The 25593-nt window shown below is 40.9% G+C and overlaps 1 protein-coding gene across 1 annotated transcript in view; it reads left to right on the top strand.

Moving 5' to 3' along the window:
- Positions 1-25593, top strand: part of ATP8A2 (ATPase phospholipid transporting 8A2) — a gene marked incomplete at its 5' end in the record, with an annotated part of 501820 nt that overhangs the window by 228591 nt on the left and 247636 nt on the right. The window contains 2 exons of the mRNA XM_081083630.1: positions 4087-4270; positions 17420-17530. Of these exons, the coding sequence (XP_080939756.1) occupies positions 4087-4270; positions 17420-17530 (295 nt within the window). The remainder of the gene's footprint in view (positions 1-4086; positions 4271-17419; positions 17531-25593) is intronic.

Here is a 25593-nt window from a genome sequence, read left to right as displayed (position 1 = left end):
CAAAAGGAAAACTTTTATTTTAGAATCTAATGTGTTAGCCAAAAGAAAAGTGGGTAGAATACCTCTCTAGTTATTGAAGATCTTTGAATTTATATTTCTATATGTAATTCACCAAAATATAGTATAGAAGTGTCCTATACCAGATGTGGATGGGAATCCTTATTTTATGTGTTGGACGTATTATATGCTGGGAATACGTATTAAGTGTGGCATGTGATTCCATGTCACAAACTAAGATTTTAGAAGAGCTAGTTTGTGCTTTGTGGTAACTTGGCATACTAAAATAGTATGTGTGGCTGAAGCGTAATGGTGCCTATCCAGTTCTGTAGAAATTAGCTGTTTGACATCTGTTATGAACCCCTAGTGTGTGCTAGAATTATGTTTTCTCAAGGCATTGCAGTTAGGGGCATAATAAATCCTTGATGAGAATCTCATGCTTCTAAAACATGAGGATATGGCTTAGTTTATATACCCAGTCAGGTTTTTTCTTTATTTTTTGCTTTTTGGGGAAAAGCAGCTGTTGGACTCTCAAAGATTTTACTTTAAGTGATCAGAGTCACGACTTGCCTCAACTTTCTTGAGCTCCAAATTCCAAAGTGGAAAATATAGTGAGTATATTTGACTTGCTATTTATCTTGTGTTGGTTGGCTTATTGCAAAACCTACTAACATAAAAGCAATAACTTTAACTTCAGAGAAAACCTTGAATTTGTTTAGCACATTCCCTCTTCCACCACCACAAACCTTTGAACCTCCCACAGCACAGTGTCCATGTGGCTGAGCTTCCTGCCCAGGTTCCCTTTCTTTCCAGACCACTTTATCAGGTTTGCTGATAAAGAGGCCAATTTGCTTGATTACTTGGGAAGCATATGAAATCTCAGAGTCACAGACTCAGGCCTCCCAGTGCTGTTAAAGGTTCTGTTCCATGGTCTCTTGTGATATCTTCATGAATGCAGAAGAAGAGTTGAAGACTTAAGTGATGGCACCTTTGGGTGAAGCCCCACTTCAGTAGATGAATAACTGTACTTGATGCATGATTAATGTAACCATGGAGACAAGTGTTAATGCAGAGGTTCCCAGATTCTCTGGATTAACGGTACCTCAATGTCTCAATAATTACTCTGCAAAGCCCCTAGGCCAAAAGTAAAACTGAACAGTATCCATCTATTAAGCAGGCAAGATCAAACAATTCAAGGAGTATTTATGTCCTAAAAATTTAGCAGACATTTGAAACAATAATGCACATAAATGAAAGAATAATACTTCTTTTTCTTTTATTCTCAAACAATCATAATCACTTACCAATCATGTGGTAGGGTGCACCTGCTGAGCACTGTACAACTGCTCAAACCTTGGAGTAAAAGTGGACGCTGCCTCCCTCATTTCCTGTTGTACATTGATTTTTCTTTTCACAGTGTATTTGCTCTTTATCATAGCAACCATGAAAACTCAGCTTCACAAAGATATATCATGCAGAGCAATGTAGCATAATTTAATGTCGAGACTATGGGCTACTTAGAGCTATATTTTCTACCACTACCTGAGAGATGCTACTGTATTTACCTTGAAAATGTATAATTTCCCCCTATAGTACCCTAGGACACCTACACACATGGTTTGGTAACCATGAGCCAGATGGCATGCACTTCTCAGATGTGTTCCCCCCCCCCCCGCCCCAACACAAACAACTTAGGTTTTACAGATGGGGTAGGACATAACATTTGCTTTGCACTTGTTAGGAAGCAGAATGGTTTCACATAAATACACCACAACCATCTCATGAAGTGGATGGTTCTCATTTTCTCCATTTCATTGATGAAAAGACAAGGACTGATAAAAATGGTTTTCCCTGATGACATAGTTCATATGGGGCGCAGGAAAAGGTCATGCACAGTTCTTCCACTTTGAATCTTAGGTCATTTTCTCTATACTATATTTGATCTCTGCTTCTATTGAGTTCAAAAATAAAATTAGCCAAAACCGGTTTGGCTCAGTGGATGGAGCGTCGGTCTGTGGACTGAGGGGTCCCGGGTTCGATTCCGGTCAGGGGCATGTGCCTGGGTTGCGGGCATATCCCCAGTGGGAGATGTGCAGGAGGCGGCTGATCGATGTTTCTCTCTCATCGATGTTTCTAGCTCTCTGTCTCTCTCCCTTCCTCTCTGTAAAAAATCGGTAAAATATATTAAAAAAAATAATAAATAAATAAAAATAAAAAAAATAAAATAAAATGAGAAATCACATTTGCATAGCAAATTCTAATTGTGAGATGTGCCTGCCATCCTGCCAATCAGAAATTTAATGAAAAAGAGGCATGTGAAGACCAGATGTTGGCTCCAAGTGGCAGTTGCTCAAACTTGGAGGGAATACATACAGCTTATATCCCTGTGTGTTGAAATTGCTTAAGTTTAGTTGACAGGAAGCTCAATGATAACAATAGTAAAGCTTTCATTTCACTTTAAGCTACATTAAGGTCAATCTAGCATTTGCTACCAGGGAGCTGGTGACTGCTCTGTTCTGCTCTCAGCTCTCTAGAAGCTCACAGTTGGGAGCTATTTTTTTAAGTTCTGAAGCATGCCTATTAAATAGGGTTAGAGGACCTGCGATTGGTTAGCCAGCAGAAACTGAACTGTGGGAGGAAATATGTGATAGGTATCTTTATATTTCAACCTCCCTAATATTTGAAAAAAAAAATGTTATGTTTGTTCTACTCTGGTCCAGGGGGTAGAATTAGTACTTAATGCTTATCAACAACAAAAAAGTAATAATAATTTTTCGTGGTTGCAACTACTCCAGGAGGCTGTGAAATCCTATTATTGAAAGTCCCTGTGAAAATCACAAAAGAGGTACTAGGTCATACAACCTGGCTTCTAACGCCCTTTTTCTAACTTGCTAATTTTTATTTCTTTGTAACTGAGCAATAGCTTCAAAGTACCTGTGCTTTAAATTCAGCTTGCTGTCTCACCAAACACATTTCTTTCCAGAGTTGGTAAAATTTAAGTTTTCTTTTGGAAACAAGCATTTTTGTGGGTTGGCCATATGAGAACTCATAGTTCTACTGGGAAGGTCTGTGAGTGTCTATTCTGGTTTTTAAGTCCAGTCTGTATGTGGCCACAGCTGGTACTTTTGGGAAACCCAGACAGGTCTTTTACTCGTGTGTGTGTGTGGGAGGGGGGGGGTGGGGGGGGGTAATGATTCAGTAAATTTCTCAAATCAGCTTACCAATTCAGAATTTAAAATAAAAATAAGTCAGTCCTGAGGTCCTCGTTGTCTGATCTTATACTAGGAACAAACACTTCATATAATCAATGTTGCTATGCTTTAGACACCATAAATTTATATTAGGTTTCCTTCCCAGAGGACTTGAGGGCTTGTGAACAAAAGCCCACCTGCCTGATTCCTTGTGGAAACAGCCCCTCTTAGGCAGAGGCTGCTCTGTCCACTCTTTGTGTTCTGCTGCTGCAGTTCAGCCTCAGTAGACCATCTACCCTCCAGGAGTCCCCCTCTGAAATCCTCTGCCTTGGCTGCCCTTCAAATGCTGTCTCTGCCTCTGGGGTGGAGTTGGAGAAGTCTTTCTTCTTTCTTCTTCCTTGCATCCTCTTTCTGCACTTCTCAAGCTCTGCCAACTTACTTTCCCTTCTGTGAAAGCAGATTTTATGGAAAATTCTTTTGCCAGCCCTAGGTTGTGAATGATGTTCACCAAAGCAAAAATGGAGTCTGTGCTAGTTTTCTGATTTGCTGGGAAGACATTTCCCAAAGCCTCTGTAACCAGCTTCACTGCCTGTATCTTTTGGGAGGGCACATGTGCCCCTGGGGTGTTTGCACATGGGGCTCCCACTGAACAGGGTGATTACAGATGGGCTGTGTTTTAAGTTAGTTTTTTGTTGTGTATTTCATCTGTGAAGTTGGCAAATACTTGAAAGCCACAAGCTACTGTTTTCTGAAAGCTCTTTTGCACACGAACATAAAACGTATGTATTGAATTTGGAAATTGTCCGATGACTGCCCTTTTAATGCAGCTAAATGTAGATTACAGCTGTTTCCTCTGGAAAGATCAATACACTCATAATTTCTCTTTCTTCTCTTACAGAGTGTCTCCTCTGCAGAAGTCTGAGATAGTAGACGTGGTTAAGAAGCGGGTAAAGGCCATCACCCTCGCCATCGGGGATGGTGCCAATGATGTCGGGATGATCCAGACAGCCCATGTGGGTGTGGGAATCAGTGGGAATGAAGGCATGCAGGCGACCAACAATTCGGATTATGCCATTGCACAGGTCAGAGGCATGGTTGACCAGCTGTCCTTTCCCGTGGACAGAGATGTCAGCTGGGCATGAAGGCCTGTTGGATGCTTGAGCCTGTCAGTCCAGCCCTAAACACTGCCAGCCCCTTGGAGGTTGCCATCTAGGTGAAACCACCAGTGTGTTTGAACTTCGTAGTATTATTCGTGTACAGTTTGGAGGCCCTGACCTGCCAGTCAGTTTTCTTTTGGCCAGCTGTGGGTTGGCCAAGCTTTCTGTCATTCAGGCAAGATATCATCCCTGACTGATAGGTCTCTGGTCCTACTAATAACCTCCTACCTTCAACTCACGCATCTGCTGCACATGCTTTTCCTCTGCCATCCTCTACCACAGAAGGGCTGTGTTCATCACATCTACTCTCTACAATCCCTATGGTGGCATCTCCCCTGTTTCAGAGATGCTGGAACGTTCTCTCAGGCATTTGAGATCAGGGAAAAGCAATGATTTGCAGCTGCCATTTTCTCTGTAGCTGTGACCAGGGCACTGCCTGGGACCACTGCTGTGAAGGGCATTGCTGAAAGCTGGGTTTGGGCCATAACTACCCCACAGCAAATAGCAAACAGCCTCCTGCACTTAGGCCAAGTTCATCCCATTCCTCTCTGGATGGAACATCCCATGCAGCGGCCCCTGATACACTGTAGTTACTGTACAGGTGGCTGGAGGATAGAAAACATGTCTGCTCCTTAATGATGGACAAAAAGTGAAGGGTCAGCCAACCACCTGACCCCATTTGGCCTGCTTGATTATACAGAAAATCTAGTCAGGACAATGAAAACAACATTTCCTCCTGTCTCCTGATTGCAGTATGTTTTTATTAAATGCCAATTGTTTGCGGGTTAGTGAGGCCTCCCTCCTGTTTATCCCTTGTTTAGTCTTTTGAAGAATGTGTTAACCATAATTCCATGAACACAAGCGATGAAACCAGGGGCTGCATATAAAACAGGCAAGAGCTTCCAGTCCCCCCAGGGCTGCAGGCTGGTCCTCTGCAGCTTTGGGGCTTCATCTCCCCGAAGGAGGGCTCTGCACTAGATCACCTCTCAGATTCCCTTACAGATCATGGTTCTCCAACCCAGAGAGGAATTACAAAATCCTCATGGCTCTGAAAAGTGCGGGAAATCAGTCTTGTTCCTTTGTTGATTTCAAATAAATCCTCAAGATAATTGCTCAAAGTAGGTAGAAGGAATTCTGATTTTACAGGTGGGAACGCTGGGGCTCTTTCAGGTGACCTGCCTCAGGTTGGAGCATCCAGGGTCCAAGAACACCAGACCTGTGTGTGACCTTGGGGACCAGTCCCGCACACCTGCCCATTTACTTTCTTGTGTCAACTGCTCCAAGGCCTGGGGGACTCGCGCTTCCTGTAGTCTGTCAGTAAGTGTAGATGTTACACACCCCAGCATTATTAAATACTTGAGTTATAGCATCATATGGCTGGAAGGGATCTTGAAAGGTTTCCTAGGAGTTCCAGGCAAATATTTGTCTGTCTTTTTCTTTAAAATGTCTAGGGAAGGGCGATTCCATGACCTGCCTTATTGAAACTGCATACTAATAGGATGTGGAATCTGGAGCAATTGCTCTCTTCAAATTAAAAGCATCAAAGAAGGGTAGAGAAGGGAGCAGGGCTTTCTAACTCTATTTAGGGGTTTTCTTGCCCCTTCAGCATAATAGTCACCCTGCCAAAGCAACTGATGAATGGTCCCCATGTCGGTGGGTCTTCACTTCTCCTGCTTGTGGTCCTGTTCATAATTTGGCAGAGGTCCCATTATTTTAGGGCAACATTCCTCCTCACCCTACAGCCCCAACAGTGCTTCCTCTATAGTTACTGAGTGGGAAAGACCGCCATTTTATGAATTCCTTTGCTTAGTAAAATGAGAAATGTCTTAAAGTTAACAGCTTGTTTATCTGTTCATTTTAATGTGGATGATCAACTTTGATTGGGTTTTTTTTGAAAGTATACCAAAGGGTTATATACAGAAGAAGAAAGTGTAGCTTAAAGAATTGTCCTTGGAAAAATTAAGAAGTAGGCAAAGCTCTAGATCTACTTCTTTCTAGCCTGCCTGTGCTTTTATCCATGGGGCAGCTCCCAGGACTGACAACCATCCCTGATTTGGTGCCTCGTCCATGGGTAGCCTGTGCCTGCACCTGGAACTCTCAGTGGTCTGTTCTCCTCAGGAGAGAATCAATCCTGCCCGCTACCTTCTTAATGTTTTCTGAACGACCTCATGAAAACAGCATTTTGATTTAGGATATTATTTTTTCCTGAAAATAAATCATTGCAGTGCTTAAGTTGAGACATTTGGGATGAGTCCAGCAGATGTTCTCTGTGCCCATTGAAGTGTAACATCAGGGGGTCTGGGTCAAATACAAACTTCCTTTTTATTTGGGTAGCTAGTTACTTTATGATTCCTCATTCCTCCTGGGAATCCTTAATGAGCATTTATGGGAAGTTTTATTTTTCCATATGTACCTACTCCTGCCATTTTGAAGTTGTCATTTTGCTTTTGGAGTGTGCAGTTGGGGACCTGCCTCACCGTGATCTGGGGGAACTCATTGAAAGGCTACGTCATATCAGATTGAGTCCCCTTCTTCAGTGCTAATGGAAATTATTATGTGGCTCCCTCTTGAAAATAATATCTTTTTAAAAATATTGTATTTTCTGTCTTTTCTACAGATAGTTAAATTTAATTTCAAAAGTCATCTGAAAGTAAGAGAAAGTTTAAAATAGCAAAAGAATTTCTAATGTTTGTGGACATGCTCAATACACCTGATTGTTTCTTTTAGGAGAGTAATGGAGTTGAGCCTGTGGTCTGCCCAGTGACTCAGAACAGGGAACTAAGGTTTTAGTTCAAGGCAACCAAGGGAGAACTCAACGTTGCTGTGAGGCTCATTAAATGTATAGAAACCATAATTTAAACAGGATCATTCCTAACAGTCCATTCATGCCTGAGAACAACAATCCACAAAACCAAAACACACACAAAAAAACAACAACAACAGAGTGAGAGGGGAAAATGGTGACCAAATAGGCAGATCTGTCATGCACCTCATCCCAGGGCCAAACTAGAAACACAATTAAATTGGAGAACATTCACCTGGAATTACCAACAAAGTCCAGTTGAGGAGGAGGAAGGACAGAAAACACCTGGAGACCGGTAGGAAAGGCGAGGTCGTGAGAGGAGCTGCCCTAGCTCTCAGGGGCAGCAGGCTGGAGGGCCAAGAGAGGAGGGAGTGCTGGGCTATGGGAGGCTCTGTGCCCTCAAAAGATAGAGGCCCAGAGCCCAGGCTTGGCTCCACAGCCTGGAGCACCAGAGCCCAGACCCACGGCCCACATAACATCCAGCTGTGAAAGGCAGCAGGGCTGCTATCAGCAGCAGCAGCAGAGTCTGGAGCCAGCAAACCAGAGCCAGTGGGAGAGAAAACCACAGTTTGTGTTTTTTCTAAACCCAGAGCACAGGAGTTTTTATTTGCAAATACTCACCTGAGGCTTTGGTGCAGGGAGGGAGGCATGGATTTGAGGTGCCTAAAGAGTGGCTAGGGTGGGGAGCAATGCAGGGAGATCTGGAAATGCCAGGAATCCTGCCTTTGGACGTTAATAAGTGTCCAAACCGAAAGGGCCATTTTTCCTGAGAGGAGCTAGCCGCTTCCAGCAGCCACAGGGCAGGTAAAGAAAAAAACCCCTGCCCTAGGTAATATAGCCTGCTCCACTCTCAAGAAACCTGAATACCACACCCTGAATTCTGACCTTTTCAGAGGAAACAAAAGCAGAGTCCAAGCCTATGGGTTTGAACAGTCTCAGGAGCCCTCATTGACTGCATGGGGGAAGGCTTGTCTGCCCCACTATCCTGGGCACCAGTCTAGTCTGGTATTTTCCCCTCATGGGAGAGCTGATAGAAAGTCCAGGTTTGCAGTCGATCCCACTGGATTGCATACAACGATCTCTGCCCAGCCGAGGGCAGAGTAATATTTTGGGCCATTTGCAGAGGAGTAGCCCTGGGACAGGGAAACATACTAACCACATTCCCTGAAATCTGAGCAGCACCTTCCCGCCTAAAGCCCTTTCAGAAACAGACTTTTGAGTGATTAAGATTGGCAGCTGGCTAGCAGGCAAAGGCGGACAGAGGTGGAACCCAGGGAACCAGAGGAAGTTTGCTGACCCAGCCCTGGGCTCCACACGCTAACAAACCAGTTTTAGAAGGCAGATTGTGCTCTCCTGCTTGCAGCCAAGTCCTGTGGAGACAGACACAAACTGTGGCTCACTTGGAGCTTCTAGCAGGTTGCTGAAAGCCAACGGAGGACAGTTTCTGATAGGGGTTAGCACCTAAAATATCTCAGGGAAAGACCAGAATTGGCAGACAAAACAGTCAGCCACAGTCATCAGAAGAGTAGGATCCAAACAAAGCTCCTATGGGGGCACTAAACTTGGCTGAAATGAATGCCACTTCACCTTTTTTCCCTCCTTTTTTATTCTATTTTTTCTTTTTCTTTTTTAAATTTCTTCTCTTTCCTTTCTTTTCCCCCTTTTCCCCTCATCTTCTTTATCTATCTGCTTTATTGATTTGTTATTGCTCTAGTCTCTCTTGTTTCATTCATGTATCTAATTTTCATCTTTCTTTTTCCTACACAATCTTTTTTCTTTATTTCTCTCTTTTCCTTTTACCCTCATATCTCATCTTTTCTACTTTGCTTATTTTCGGTCTATCTGCTTTCTCTTCTATTTTCCTTTTCAATAAATCTTTCTTACTTTTCTTTTCTTCTTTCTTTATTTTAAACCATTTTCCTTCCCCTATTCCCCTAATTGTTTATTCTTAATTTCTTTATTTTAGCTCTGCACCTACATATTCCTTTTACTTTCCTATCCCTCCACCCCCCACCCCCCCCCCCACCCCGCATTTTTTGTTTTGTTTTTTGTTTGTGTGGGGATTTTTGGTTGGTTGGTTTTGTTATTTTCCTCCTCATATTCTTCTATCATTCTTGCTTTCTTTTCTCTTTCCTAATTCTCTATTCTCTGGTGGTTGATATTGTTGTGTATGTTTTAGTTTTGTTTCTTTTATTTTGCATTTTGTTGTGTTGCATTTTTTTTCTGTTCTGATAGCACCTCCACAAAGCTTGCTTGAAGTGGTTGGGGATGAGCCACATAGTCAGCCAGTCTGAGAGGAAATTCCATCCACAAATGAGACAATAACATTCAAGACACAACTACAACAGGAGGACCCAAATAACTCAAGCTAGAGACTTTCCTAGAGCACCCAGTTCAGGAGATGTAAACTACACCACTGTGTCCCACAAAACACCTTCCACATAAGACCACCCCACAAAGTCTGGGAAGCATAGCAGTTTGATCTAATACATAGAAACAAATACAAAGAAACAGTAAAAATAGGGAAACAAAGAAGCAATACCCAAATGAAAGAAAAGGAGTAATCACCAGAAAAGGAACTAAATGAAATGGAGGCAAGCACTTTGTCAGATAAAGAATTCAGAGTAATGGTAATAAGGGTAGTCAAACAATTCAGGGATAATTACAAGCAACTTAATGAGAATTATAAGGAGCTTAATGAGAACAATAAGAGACAATGAGAGCTACAGCAACATGAAAAGAGAGGTTGAAAGAATAAATAAGAATCTATTGGAAATGAGGAATGACATAGCTGAAATAAAGGACAACCTGGAAGGATTTAACAGTAGGTTAGAAGAAGCTGAGGACCAAATCAGTGAATTAGAAGACAAGGTATGAAAAAAAACCCATTCAGAGCAGCAAATGGGAAAAAAATAAAATAAAAAGCAGGAAGAGAGTTTAAGGAAGCTCTGGAACCACATGAAATGTAACAACATTCACATCATAGGGGTACCAGAAGGAAAAGAATCCAAGCAAGGAATAGAATACCTGTTTGGAGAAATAATGGCAGAAAATTTCCCTAACGTGGTGAAGGGAAATGTCACTCACATTCAGGAAACACAGAGTCCCAGCCAAGATGAACCCCAAAAGACTCACACCTAGGCATATAATAATTAAAATGGCAACATTAAAAACAGAATCGTAAATGCTGTAAGAGAGAGACAGAAAGTTTCCTACAAGGGAGTTCCCTTTAGATGATTAACTGATTTCTCAATAGAAGTACTTCAGGACAGAAGAGAGTGTCATAAAGTATACAAAGTAAAGAAAACCAAGGGACTGAACCCAAAACTACTCTTTCCAGCAAGGTTATCATTCAAAATCGAAGGTGAAATAAAGATCTTCATAGTAAAAAATAAAAAAATAAAAAAAAATAAGGCTAAAGAATTTATTCTCACCAAATTAGCACTTCAAGAAATGCTAAAAGAATTGGTGTAAGAAGAAGATATAGAGAAAGATAAGAACACAGGCATAAAGAGTAAGAATGGCAACAAATAAGTACCTATCAATAATAACCTTAAATGTAAATGACTTAAATGATCCAAGCAAAAGGCATAGAGTAGCTCAATGGATAAGAAAACATGACCCATATATATACCGTCTACAAGAGACTCACCTCAGAACAAAAGACTCACATGGAATGAAAGTGAAGGGATGGAAAAAAATTTTCAGGCAAATGAAAAATGAAAAAAAGCTGGGGTAAAATATTCATATCTGACAAAACAGACTTCAAAAAGAAGGCAATAACAACAGACAATGAAGGCCACTTGATAATACTAAAGGGATCAATACAACAAGAGGCTATAACTCTGGTAAACATATGTGTACTCAATATAAGAGCATCTAAATATATAAAAAACTTCCAGAGGATTTTAAAGGAGAGATTGACAGCAATACAGTCATAGTGGGGGACTTCAACACCCCACTGACATCACTGAATAGATCTTCTAGACAAAAAAAAATCAACAAGAAAACAGCGATACTAAATGATACACTAGATCAGATGAAATTAATTGAAATTTTCAGAAATTTCAAAGCTACAGAATATACATTCTTCTCAAGTGCACATGGTACATTTTCAAAGATAGACCACACGTTAAAACATAAACTAAGTCTCTGCAAGTTCAAGAAGATTAAAATCATATCAAGCTTCTTCTCAGATCACAATGGCATGAAATTAGAAATCAACTATAATAAAAACATTCAGAAACATTAAAAAACATTTAACCTAAATAGTGTGTTATTAAACAATGAATGGTTTACCAAGGAGATCAAGAAAGAACTCAACAACTTCCTGGAAACAAATTAAAATGAACACACAACAAATCTATGGGACACAGTGAAAGCAGTCCTGAGAGATAAGTTCATAGCATTACAGGCATACTTCAAAAAATAAGAAAATCTTCTAATAAACTAACCATAAAACTTACAGAATTAGAAAGAGAACAACAAGAAAAGCCCAGAGTAAATAGAAGGAAGGAATAGTAAAGATCAGAGAAGAAATAAATGACAGAGACTTAAAAAAACAATATAAAAGATCAACAAAGCTAGTTCTTTGAAAAGATAAACAAGATTGATGAACCTTTAGCTAGACTCATCCAGCAAAAGAGAGAGGACCCAAAAAGACAAAATCAGAAACAAAAGAGACAAAGTAACAACTGACCCCATAGAAATACAAAGGATCCTCAACAAATATTATGAACAACTATATTCCAATAAGCTGGACAATTGGAATGAAATGGACATATTCCTAGAAAAATACAATCTTCCAAAAATCAAGAAGAATCAGAAACTTGAATAGACAATAACTACTGATGAAATTGAAGCAGTAATAAAAAAAAAAAACCTCCCAGCAAACAAAAGCCTTAGTCTGGATGGCTTCACGTGGGAGTTTTATCAAATATTCAAAGAACCACTAATACCTATCCTCTTCAAACTATTCCAAAAAAACAAAAATTCAAGAGGAAGGAACACTTCTAAGCTATTTTTACAAGGCTACCATTATCCTAATTCAAAAACCAGATAAAGACTCTAAAAAGAAAGAGAATTACAGGCCAGTATCCCTGATGAACACAGATGCTAAAATTCTCAACAGAATATTAGCAAATCAAATCTAGAAATACATTAAAAAGATTGTACACCATGACCAAGTAGGATTTATTCCAGGGGTGCAAGGCTGGTATAATATTAGCAAATCAATAAATGTGATACATTACATAAACAAATTGAAAGACAAAAACAACATGATCATATCAATTGATACATTAAAAGCATCCAACAAAATTCAACACCAATTTTGATAAAAACTCTCAGCAAAGTGGGAATAGAGGGATCATACCTGAACATAATAGGGGCCATATAAGACAAGCCTACAGTCAACATCATACTCAGTGAGCAAAAACTAAAACCATTTTCCTTAAGAACAGGAACAAGAGAGAGATGTCTGCTTTCACCATTGTTATTCAATATAGTAATAGAAGTACTAGCTGCAGTGATCAGACAAGAAAAAACGTAAAAGGCATCCAAATTGGAAAGGAGGAGGGGAGGTAAAACTGTCATTATTCGCAGATGACATGATATTGTACATAGAAAACCTTAAAGACTCCACCAAATAAATGAATTTGGCAACGTAACACAATATAAAATAAACACCCAGAAATGGATGCTATTGTTATACACCAATAATGAACTTTCAGAAAGAAAAATTTAAAAAAAATCCTATTTTCCATTACAACAAAAAAAATTAAGATACTTAGGAATAAACTTAACCAATGAGGTAAAAGATTTGTACTAAGAAAACTACAGGACATTGAAAAAAATAGATAGAGGAAGATATAAACAAGTGGAAGAATATACCATGTTCATGGATTGGTAAAGTCAACATAATTAAAATGTCCATACTACCCAGACCAATTGACAGATTCAATGCAATCACTATTAAAATACCAATGGCATATTTCATAGATTTAGAACAAACACTCCAAAAATTCATATGGAACTAAAAAAGACACTGAATAACCACAGCAATCTTGAGAAAGAATAACAAAGTTGGAGGGATCACAATACCAGATATCAAGCAATACTACAAAGACATATAGATCAATAGAATAAAACAGAGACCCCAGAAATTGACCCAAGGCATCATGCTCAATTAATATTTGACAAAGGAGGCAATAACATAAATAAATGGTGTTTGTGAGACAAAATAATGAAACTAGACCACCAACTTACACCATACACAAGAATAAACTTAAAATGGATAAAAGACTTAAATTTAAGCCAGCCATGAAACCATAAAATCTCTTAGAAGAAACTTTTGGCAGGAAATCTCAGGTATCTCTCATAATAATATGTTTACCGATATATTTCCTAGGGCAAAGGAAAGTAAGGACAAAATAAACAAATGGGACTACATTAAAATAAAAAGCTTCTGCACAGCAAAAGAAACCATCAACAAAGTGAAAAAAGAGCCCACTGGGTGGGAGAGCATATTTGCCAATGATACATCTGATAAGGGGTTAATATCCAAAATATAAAGGAATTCATACAACTTAACAAAAGAAAGATAAACAATCCAATTAAAAAATGGGCAAAGGCCAAAGCCGGTTTGGCTCAGTGGATAAGAGTGTCGGCCTGTGGACTGAAGGGTCCCGGGTTCAATTCCGGTCAAGGGCATGTGCCTGGGTTGTGGGCACTTCCCCAGTGGGGGATGTGCAGGAGGCGGCTGATCGATGTTTCTCTCTCATCGATGTTTCTAACTCTCTATCTCTCTCCCTTTCTCTCTGTAAAAAATCAATAAAATATATTTTAAAAAAAATAAAAAATAGGCAAAGGACCTAAATAGACACTTCTCCAAAGTGAGCATACAGAAGGCCAAGAGGCATGAAATAATGCTCAAAGTCACTAATCATCCAAGAGTTGTGAATTAAAACACCTGTCAGAATGGCTATCATCAACAAATCAATAAAGGACAAGTTTGTTGGCAAGGATATGGAGAAAAGGGAACCCTCATACACTGCTAGTGGGAATGCAGACTTGGTGTAGCCACTGTGGAAAACAGTATGGAGTTTCCTCAAAACCTTAAAAATGGAACTTTCATTTCACCCAGTGATCCCACTTCTAGGAATATATCCTAACAAACCTGAAACACCAGTCAGAAAGAATATATGCACCCCTATGTTCATAGCAGTGCAATTTACAAAAGCTGGGATTTGGAAACAGCCTGAGTGCCCATAAGCAAGTGGGTGGATAAAAAAAAAAAAACAGTGGTACATTTACACAATGGAATAAAAAGCAGTGGTAAAAGGAAAAGGAAGTTTTACCATTTGCAACAGCATGGATGGACCTGGAGAGTAGTATTCTAAGCAAAATAAGCCAGTCACAGAAACATAGGTATCACATGATCTCACTTATATGTGGAATCTAAGGAACAAAATAAATTGATGAACAAAATAGATCCAGAGACATAGAACCATGAATGGACTGATGAATTCCAGGGGTTGGGAGGGGGATAAATTAACCAGGGAACTTATATTCATACTAGAGGCCCAGTGCATGAAATTCGTGCACTGGGTGGGGAGGATATCCCTCAGCCCAGCCTGCACCCTCTCCAATCTGGGACCCCTCAGAGGATGTCTGACTGCCGGTTTAGGCCCAATCCCTAAACCGGCAGTCAGACATCCCTCTCACAATCTGGGACTGCTGGCTCCCAATCGCTCACCTGCCTGCCTGCCTGATTGCCCCTAACCGCTTCTGCCTGCCAGGCTGATCACCCCCTAACCACTCCCCTGTCATACTGATTGATGCCTAACTGCTCCCCTGCTGGCCCAATTACCCCTAACTTCCCTCCCCTGCCGGCCTGGTTACCCCCAACTGCCCTTCCCTGCAGGCCTGGTCACTCCCAGCTGCCCTCCCCTGCTCTCCTGATCACCCCTAACTGCCCTGTCCTGCAGGCCTGATTGCCCACAACTGCCCTCCCCTGCCAGCCATCTTGTGGTGGCCATCTTGTGACCACATGGGGATGACCATCTTGTGTGAGAGCATGATTGTCAATTTGCATATTACCTCTATTATATAGGATATGCATAGCCCATGGGCACAGACAATGGTTTGGCAAAGGTTTATGAGGAGGGGGTCAATGAGGGGAACAAAAACAAAGCGGACATCTGTAATACTTTCAACAATAAAGATACATTTTTTAAAAAGCTCATTTTCATCCCTCCAGCTCAGTTTTTACATTTTGGGGGACCTTTATGAAATAGGACACAGAAGGCCAAGTCAGGCTAAGGGGAGGCTGAGTATACATGAGCCTGAGTGGTACTCAAAGACCTATGCCCCAAAGAGCATTCAAGTATTTTGTTAAAACATTAGGATATTGCTGAATATTTCAAACTGAGAGAGCCATTACATTATTCTCAACTTAGTGTGTAGCTGCTTGCTGGTTTCTGTTTTTCCTGACTGCACTGTACTCTAGCAAGTGGTGCTCTGTACTAGTTAGAAAAAAGAAGAACAAAATGGATGTAGAAGTGGAGGCAGAGGGTGTGGGTGTCTCTGTGAGTCTCTGTTTGTGTATCTGTATGTTACTGTGTGTCTGTGTGTGTCCATGTGCCTGTGTGTCCATGTGTGTGTCTGTGAGTCTCTGTGTGTTTGTACCTGTTTGTAACCTGCAGGTTGACAGTGGAAACAGGTCAGGTATATATGTGTGTCCCTTTTCAAAAGGCTGCTGTTGCACCAGTGATGTTATCCCTGGCTCCTGTTGTCATCATAAAATCTGTGACTGAGGTGTCTGACTCATACTGTACTTTCATTTCAGTTCAGGTGGTCATCTTCTTTTAATAATTAAGATCCTCTAAAAAGCATTTACATAAATAGAATTTTACAAGAATAACAATTAGACGTCCAGCTGCATATTTGGGGGAAATTATAATTATGTAGGTTTGAGATATTTTAGCTCTTCTCACTAGGCCTGAAGCTTGGCCTTTAGTTTTTTTACATGAATGGTTTTCGCTATTACCTTACCTGTCATTTCCTCCAAAGGACATTTAATGACTTTTATTCCTAAACTAGAGGCCTGGTGCATGAAATTCATGCACTCGGTGGGCGGGGGGGCGGGGGGGGAGGAGGTTCCCTCAGCCCAGCTCACTCGTGGGGGAGGGAAGGTCCCTCAGCCTGGCCTGCACCCTCTGGGGGGAGCAGGCCTAAGCCAGCAGTCAGACATCCTTAGCGCTGCCATGGGGGTGGGAGAGGCTCCCGCCACCGCTCTTGCACTCACCAGCTGTGAGCAGCGCTCCCCCTGTGGGATTGGGCCGAAACTGGCTCTCCGACAACCCCCAAGGAGTCCTGGATTGCGAGAGAGCGCAGGTCAGGCTGAGGGACCCCACCGGTGCAAGATTGGGGCCGGGGAGAGACGCAGGAGGTTGGCCAGCCAGGGAGAGATGGCGGGGGGGCTCCAGAGTGTGTCTGGCCAGTCTCACTCAGCTGGCCTGTCTGGCTCATCTGGCTGGACCCCAGCAGCAAGCTAACCTACCAGTCGGAGCATCTGCCCCCTGGGATCATTGCACATCATAGCAACTGGTCAACCAGTTGACAGTCTGTCCCCTGGTGGTCAGTGCATGTCATAGCAAGTGGTTGAGCAGCCTTCAAATATTATTAGAATACTAGAGGCCCAGTGCATGGATTTGTGCACCAGTGGGGTCCCTCAGCCTGGCCTGTGGGGATCAGTAGAACTCTGTGCCACCACAGCCCTGCCTTACTTACCAGCTCATCAGACTCCAGCCCACTGTTATAGATCCCACACAGCACAAAATAGTGCGTGAAGCAGTAGGCCGCCAGGGAGGAGCCTGAGCCCGGGCTGGGTGCTGTGCTGCTCCCACTCATCCCAGGCATGCTGCGTCTGCCCTGCCACTGCTTGGGCGTGCAGGGGGAGTGTTCCTGGGAGAGGCTTGTGCCACCACAGCTGCAATTGCCAGCCGTGAGCCCAGCGCCTGGAAGCTGAGCAGTGCTCCCGCTGTGGGAATGCACTGACCACCAGGGGGCAGTTCCTGTGTTGAGCATCTGTCCCCTGGTGGTCAGTGCGCATCATAGCTACCACCCAGTGGTCCAGTTGTTTAGGCTTTTATATATATAGATTACGCTTTGATTGGTTGAACAGCCGGCTGATCGACCAGACACTTAGCATATTAGGCTTTTATTATATAGAATGATGGGCTTCTCTGAACTTTATTTTCTTTTTGCAGTTTTCCTACTTAGAGAAGCTCCTATTGGTTCATGGTGCCTGGAGCTACAACCGGGTGACCAAGTGCATATTGTACTGCTTCTACAAGAACGTGGTTCTCTACATTATTGAGGTGAGCAGCATGGACTTTTTCCTTGACTGGCAAGGCCTTTTTCAGAGGGCATCTTCAGTATTTCAAGTAACTTAAGGAAGGATTTTATTAATGTGAAGTTAAAGAAATGGTGCTGCTGTGACCTGTTGAAGTCTGTGACACACATGACCTCCCTGAAACTAGGGACACCTTCTAGATGTAGGTCCCCATGCTGAGTAACCAAAGCCGGAGTCATTAGCACCATGCCACCCCGCAGTCCCTGCCAGGTGGAGGAAGGCCCTCTCCCTCCAGGGCTCGTCCTGGCTTGAGCAGATGTTGCTGTCATTCCTCCCAGTGTGACCAGAGCCTGGGCAGCTGTGTTCACATCTTTCTGAGACCTGTCTAGGCAACCCAGTCAGTTTTTCTTAACTAGAATGAAAGGGCCTGATTTCTTGCTGTAGTTCTCATGGAATCCTCAAGTTTCCTGAGCATTTTTTATTGCTCTGGGGTATTTGGGCACTACTACTTAAATGGGGTGGGTGTGGAGGTGAGTGAAGAGTAAACCAACAAGGTAACTAAAAATCTCTCAGTGAACTCATGGAGTTTTCACACTGTTTTTCGTGACGTGGATTCGGTTTTAAGTAAATTAAATGTGTTTGCTGGAGGAACTAGATGGGGAGAGGGGTGAGCTAGGGAAAAGTGGAAAAGGCACTTTGCTCTCAGTGGGAGTACCAGCCACCTCACTCCTCCTTTAAGAACTGCTCTGCTATAGAGGTGTGGCTTTGAGACCATCGTGACTAATAGATTTCCAAATGTGTTTAGAGAAGAGGAAGCAGGCAGTTCCTCTAAGGCCGTGGTCGGCAAACTGCAGCTCGCGAGCCACATGTGGCTCTTTGGCCCCTTGAGTGTGGCTCTTTGGCCCCTTGAGTGTGGCTCTTCCTAAGCCTTAGGAGTACCCTAATTAACTTAATAACAATGTACCTACCTATATAGTTTAAGTTTAAAAAATTTGGCTCTCAAAAGAAATTTCAATCGTTGTACTGTTGATATTTGGCTCTGTTGACTAATGAGTTTGTCGACCACTGCTCTAAGGCAGTGGTTCTCAACCTTGGCTGCACATTAGAATCACCTGGGAATCTTTTTAAAATCCTGATTTCTGGGCCTCATCCTGCGAAATGAAATAGAAAAGCAAAGTTGATTGTGAATGGTGTAAATATCTCATTCTATTATGGGTTATTTTGTGTCTGATTTCTCAACTCTTGGTAGAAATAAGAACCTAGGCATAGATCAACTCTTTCTGATGTGGTCCCTTAAAATACTCAGCTCAGATAATTTAACAAGTGGTTTTCTGTGACTAACCCACTTGTTTACCACATTGTCTACTCTTTCCTTTGAATATTCAGGTCAAACATATAGGTTTGCATCACTCACTCTGTAAGTAAACTACTAACAAGTAATTTTCCTGATTGCACAGATTGTTCACTGCACAAGGCTGCCCAGTTGGTGGAATAAATGGGGCTGAAACATAGGGAAACCTGACAAAAGGCATGTGTTTTCCTAATTTATACAAAGGACAGCCTACTTGCCTTATCTGCTTGTCTTGTTCTGTAATATTCAACTCAGCCCACTCCAAGTAAAAACTTTCATATGTTGCATAATGGACTTTGTAGTTTCTATCTTCTTCCTAGTCACATTTTTACAATTCTTTTTTGACGCTTTAAAGATGTCTGTCTCCTGTTCCTGTGGCATTTTTTGCATTTGTGATAGGAGTCACTCCTAAATGGCACTTGGGGTCATAGAGTATTAGAGTCCCTGTTCCCACGCGTCATCCCAAATTTCACATGCATTTTAAGCTCTTGTAGCTGTTGGCTTCACAAGGTCTCTTAATAATCTGGTTTTCCTCACAATCAGCAAATTACAGATAGTCTAGAAATCTTATCAAGACATACTACATGAAGCTCCTAACCCTTCAGCTTCCAGAGCATCCTCTAGGGCCCTTCTTAGTCATTTACACCTACTATCTTGCCTTTTTTTTTTTTAACTTCAAGTGGGCTGAAGATGAGAAGAGTACAATTTTAGTCTGTCTGAGAAATTCTATTTGGAATGAGACCCTGAAAATGCTGTGTGAGTTCCTTAAATTAATTTTTCATTTGTAGCTGGGCAACAGTTGCTAATGCCTTTAAAAGCATTCTTTACAAAATTCAAAGTAAATAAATAAAAAGTCTTTGTTACTCTCTGCTCTATTTTTAGTAAGTATTCCCCAGAGATATTAATTTGAAAACCAAGAGAACAAAATCCGTGGCTGAGCCGGGAGTCAGAGCATTGTCTCAGACAGTGTCTGTTATTTCCAAATGACCTCTGTGGCATCAACGGGCACTTAAATATAATTTTAAAAATAGGAAAGTACGTTTTGCATGCTATTTTAATGTGTTTTGAACTAAAATGTCAAAGATTGTTGTAATTTGATTAGCTCATTTGCAATGATTAGTTTTGTGTTCTGAGGGTTTTGTAATTAAGTGAGAATAAATTAAATATATTGCATATTTCTCTTAAGTGGTATTTTTGTAACACAAGGAGAAACCCTTTGCCATAGCCAGTATGTTCCTATCTCAAATGTCCTCTGATATACATAAAATCAGGCATTTTTTAAAAGTCTAAAAATAATTTGGCAAATTAAAAAGATTCACACATGCACATGTACATACACACTTATATAGTCTTAGCCATTATTATGAGGATATTATATGATTTAAATTATAAATAAAGGTTGTATGGAAGAAGTATGAACCCTGATATAATACAGTCTACTCACTTGGTATACCATAATGCTTATCTGGTGTACTACATAACAAGCTAAAGTAACCTTGGAGTGACTAAAAATAGGAACAAAATGATGGAATAGGGATTTCATGGTGGCCCTGTTAATAGGTAAAACAAAAAATACATACAGCTTTTGCTCTCTCCTGCCTTTGCTACTGCCTTAATGTAGTATTTTTTACTTGAATGATGACACCACCACTAGCTTTGTCCCTCAATCATCTATAATGCAGTCAGGATGAACTTTGTGAAACATGTCTGATCAATTCTAGTGGCCTGGCACAGTGTTTAGAACATAGCTGCTCAAAGATGTTGGGCATGAGTGAGTGAATAAATGCCACGACTCTCTTCAGCCTTTTGAAGGGTCCCTACGTCTTCTGATAAAATCCCCATCTCTGCTGCTGTGCCTCTACCCCTTGTGGTCTGGGTCCCCATTGTCCCCAGCCCACCCCACTACATCCCTCCTTATTTGCTTTTAATTGGTAATGTTGAAGTATAATTAATACACAGTAATATACACTTTTTTAGGCATACAGTTCAGTGAATTAAAACTAGGTTTTTATCATTAGGAACTAACTGGAAATTTTCTGCCTGCCTCCTGTAGACAGTGACAATAGTGTCCCAAAGAGTTCTGGAGCCAGGTAGTGATGGTTGCACAGCAGTACTTAATGCCAGTGACTTTTACACCTAAAAATCATTAAGATGATAAACTTTATATTATGTATATTTTGTCAAAATAAAAAAATGCTAAAAAATTTCAAAGGGATTCACAAGCTCTTTGTTACTGTAGCCACTATGAGGAAAACAGAAACGTCTAGACAGATCAGATGCCTTGGGGAGCTCATTCAAAGCTTGAAAAAAAACTTTACATGTAGTTTTGTTTTGTATTAAACCAATTAAGTGCTAAGTTTTGCAGCTATGAGCTGATGGACCGTATTTCTCAGAAGGTAAAATCCTGTTGTGGCCTAGATGGAGCAGAGCTTAACAGCCTTGCAGGCAGGTAGGATTCCCGTCAGCCAGCTCCTGGTGTGTCTGTCTGTGCAGAGGGCCAGGAAAACGAATACATTAGCACCGGCTAGAAGACAGGGCTGGATGGGATAGTAGAATGGCCAAGAAAGGGGATCTGAATAACCAGATCACTACTGGAAGCTGGGATTCCTTTTTCATTCTAGAATAGGCAAGTTACATAGGAAAAGAGATTTCAGAAAATTTGTCAATATATAGGGCAGATGGTAAGCAGAGACCTGAGGCATAAATCATAACCATTATGTAACTGTTTCTCAATGTAATTTAAAAGCAGAAAAGAAAGACTGATTTTTAATCCTCACCTGAGGATATTTATTTCCATTGATTTTTAGGGAGAGTGGAAGAGGGAAAGACAGAGAGAAACATCGATGTGAGAGAAACACATTGATTGGTTGCCTCCTGCACAAGCCCCAACCAAGGCCCCGGGGGCTGATGAGGAGCCTGCAACCAAGGTGCGTGCCCTTGACCAGAATCGAACCCAGGACACTTTGGTCCACAGGGTGACACGCTATCCACTGAGCCAAACTGGCTAGGGTAGAAAGACTAATTTTTAAAAATTCTTTGATTTTAACAATGAGAGGAATTTTTTTTTAAGCACAAAGATTGGGGGTAGGGAGGTTAGGGAAGGATTCCCATAAACTTTGAAGTCCTGATGTGACCACTTGGTAATTCCTAAGAGAAGGGTCAATTAAATTCTTTAAAGTCCTTACACTATTTAACAACTAGGAGTTTGTTTTTCAGAAATCCCCCAATAGAGTACATTTTCAAGGCATAGCAGGGTCAGCACTTTAAGCATTTACTAAGTATACATTTTTGTATGGTCTTTCTGAATTCCCAGGAAAGGTTATTTGGAACGAATAAAATATTTTAGTGATTTTGAGCATGTTTTCATATGTCTCTTGGCCTTCTGTATGTCTTCTTTCGAAAAGTGTCTATTTAGGTCATTCGCCCATTTTTTGATTGGATTGCTTATCTTCCTTTTGTTAAGTTGTATGATTTCCCTATAAATTTTGGAGATTAACCAGTTCACTGCCACAATATTTAGAATTTAATTAAAAAGGGTCCACTGTTTGCGTCTGTAGACACTTATGGTGTACAAATGGTTAAACCCTTATTGGAGATAACATTGGCAAATATGTCCTCCCATTCAGTGGGCTTTCTTGTTGTTTTGTTGATGGTTTCTTTTGCTGTGCAGGAGCTCTTTATTTTGATGAAGTTCCATTTGTTTATTTTTTACTTAATTTCTATTGCTGGAGCTGTATTGGTAAAGATATTGCTACGACATATGTCTGCTATTTTGCTGCCTATGGATTCTTCTAAGATTGTTATGGTTTCCTGTCTTACTTTGAAGTCCTTTATCCATTTTGAGTTTATTATTGTGTATGGTGCAAGTTAGTGGTCTAGTTTCATTTTTTTTGCATGTATCTATCCACTTTTCCTAACACCATTTATTGAAGAGACTGTCTTGACTCCATTGTAGGCTCTTGCCTCCTTTGTCAAATATTAATTGAGAATAATGGCTTGGGTCGATTTCTGCTTTCTCTGTTCTGTTTTATTGGTCTATATGTCTTTTCTTGTGCTAGTACCAGGCAGTTTTGAAAACAGTGGCTGTACAATATAGCTTGATATCTGGTATTGTGATCTCTCCAACTTTGTTCTTCTTTCTCTAGATTGCTGCAGCTATTCAGGGTCTTTTTTTATTCTAGATGAATTTTTGGAGAGTTTGTTCTAGGTCTTTGAAATATGCTGTTGGTATTTTAATTGGGGTTGCATTGAATCTGTAGATTGCTTTGGGTAGTATGGACATTTTAATAATGTTGATTCTACCAATCCATGAACACAGTATATTCTTCCATTTGTTTATATCTTCCTCTATCTCTTTTTTCAGCATCCTGTTTTCTGAGTACAGGTTCTTTACCTCCTTGGTTAAGTTTATTCCCAGGTATCTCAATTTTTTTGTTGCAGTGGTAAATGAGATTTTTTTTTTTTGATTTTTTTTTTTTTTTTTTTTTTTAGTTTCCATTTCTGTGAGTTCATTATCTATACCAGGGGTCCTCAAACTACAGCCCACGGGCCACATGCAAATACAAATATTGTATTTGTTCCCGTTTCATTTTTTTTTACTTCAAAATAAGATATGTGCAGTGTGCATAGGAATTTGTTCATAGTTTTTTTTTTAACTATAGTCCGGCCCTCCAACGGTCTGAGGGACAGTGAACTGGCCCCCTGTTTAAAAAGTTTGAGGACCCCTGATCTATACTAATAAAAGCCTAGGTGACTGTCACGCCCTCGCATCATCACAAGTTGGCCACACCCATGTTGTCACAAGATGGCTGCCCCCACATCATTACAAGATGGCCACCCCCACATCATCACAAGATGGCCACCACAAGATGGCCAGCAGGAGAGGGCAGTTGTGGGCAATCAGGCCAGCAGGGGAGGGCAGTTGGGGGCGATCAGGCCAGCAGGGGAGCAGTTAGGTGTTAGTCAGGCTGGCAGGGGAGTGGTTAGGGGCAATCAGGCAGGCAGGCAGGTGAGTGGTTAGGAGCCAGCAGTTCTGGATTGTGAGAGGGATGTCCCAGGTTAGAGAGGGTGCAGGCTGGGCTGAGGGACACCCTCCTCCCTGCCCCAGTGCACGAATTTCGTGCACCAGGCCTCTAGTTGGTGTATAAAAGAGCCATAGATTTCTGGGTGTTAATTTTGTATTCTGCTACATTTATTAAGTCTAGTAGTTTTTTGATGGAGTCTTTAAGGTTTTCTATGTACAATATCATGTCATCAGCGAATAATGATAATTTTACTTCTTCTTTTCCAATTTAGATGCCTTTTATTTCTTATTCTTGTCTAATCACTATGGCTAGCACTTCCAGTACTATGTCAAACAGGAGTGGTGAAAGTGGGCCTGTCTTGTTCCTGTTCTTAGGGAAAATGGTTTTAGCTTTTGCCCATTGAGTAGGATGGTGGCTGTAGGTTTGTCATCCGAGAGATGCAAATCAAAATGACAGGGAGATACCATCTCACACCTGTCAGAATGGCTATCATCAACAAATCAACAAATGACAAGTGCTGGCAAGGATGTGGAGAAAAAGGAACCCTCCCTTGTTCACCACTGGTGGAAATGCAAACTGGTGCAGCCACGGTGAAAAAGAGTATGGAGTTTCCTCAAAAAATTAAAAGGGAACTTCCATTTGACCCAGTGATCCCACTTCTAGGAATATATCCCAATAAACTAGAAATACCAATCAGAAAGGATATATGCACCCCTATGTTCATAGAAGCACAATTTACAATAGCTAAGATTTGGAAACAGCCTAAGTGCCGATCAGCAGATGAGTGGATTAGAAAACTGGTATATCTACACAATGGAATATTATGCTGCTGTAATAAAGAAGGAATTATTACATTTGCAACAGCATGGATGAAACCGGAGAGCATTATGCTATGCAAAATAAGCCAGTCAGAGAAAGATAAATATCACATAATCTCACTCATTTGTGGAATATAATAAACAACATAAATGGATGAACTAAAATAAACCAGAGACATAGAACCATCCAATAAACTGTCCAACCTATGAGAGAAGGCAGGGGGTGAGGGAGTAAGATATCAACCGAATGACTTGTATGCATGCTTATGAGCATAACCAATGGACAAAGACAACATGTGCTGGGAGGTGGGAGCAGCCAGGAAGAGGTCAATGGGGGGAAAAGGAGACTCATGTAATACTTTAAACAATAAATAATTTAAATTTAAAAATATATATTTTAGTGATAATAAAATTCAAATAGATAAGTACTTAAATTTAACCTGTATTAAAAAAATTAGGATATAGGTGTCCTGTGAACTTGGGTAGACATAAAGATAATATATCCAGTTAACTTTGAAATAGAGATGAGACTTTGCAATTATGCTGGTGATTATGGAGTGGGTGGTTCCTAATACTGAGAAAAACCATAACATATAGATATTGATGTGAAAAAAATGGGAATTTTATACCATTTAGAGGGTCTGCTTATTTTGGCAACATATGTAAGGAGTTTTAATGGATTTTTGGGGGTCATTAAACTGGTATGGATACAGGCCAGAAAACAGGATGCATATTTCGCATGGAGGTCTGGAAATATCACTGAATGGGAAATAAAGATTTAAACCATAGGAATTTTGAGGCCAAATGCAACCTAATGACAAAATTTAGTTGAAAGTCATTTAAGGCTTATCAATATCTGACAAATCTAAAATAACCAAGCAAACAAAAAGCCTGA

This window comes from Myotis nattereri (assembly GCF_964212035.1).
Source record: "Myotis nattereri genome assembly, chromosome: 2".
Lineage (NCBI taxonomy): Eukaryota > Metazoa > Chordata > Mammalia > Chiroptera > Vespertilionidae > Myotis > Myotis nattereri.
This window is presented reverse-complemented; position numbering and strand designations above follow the sequence as displayed.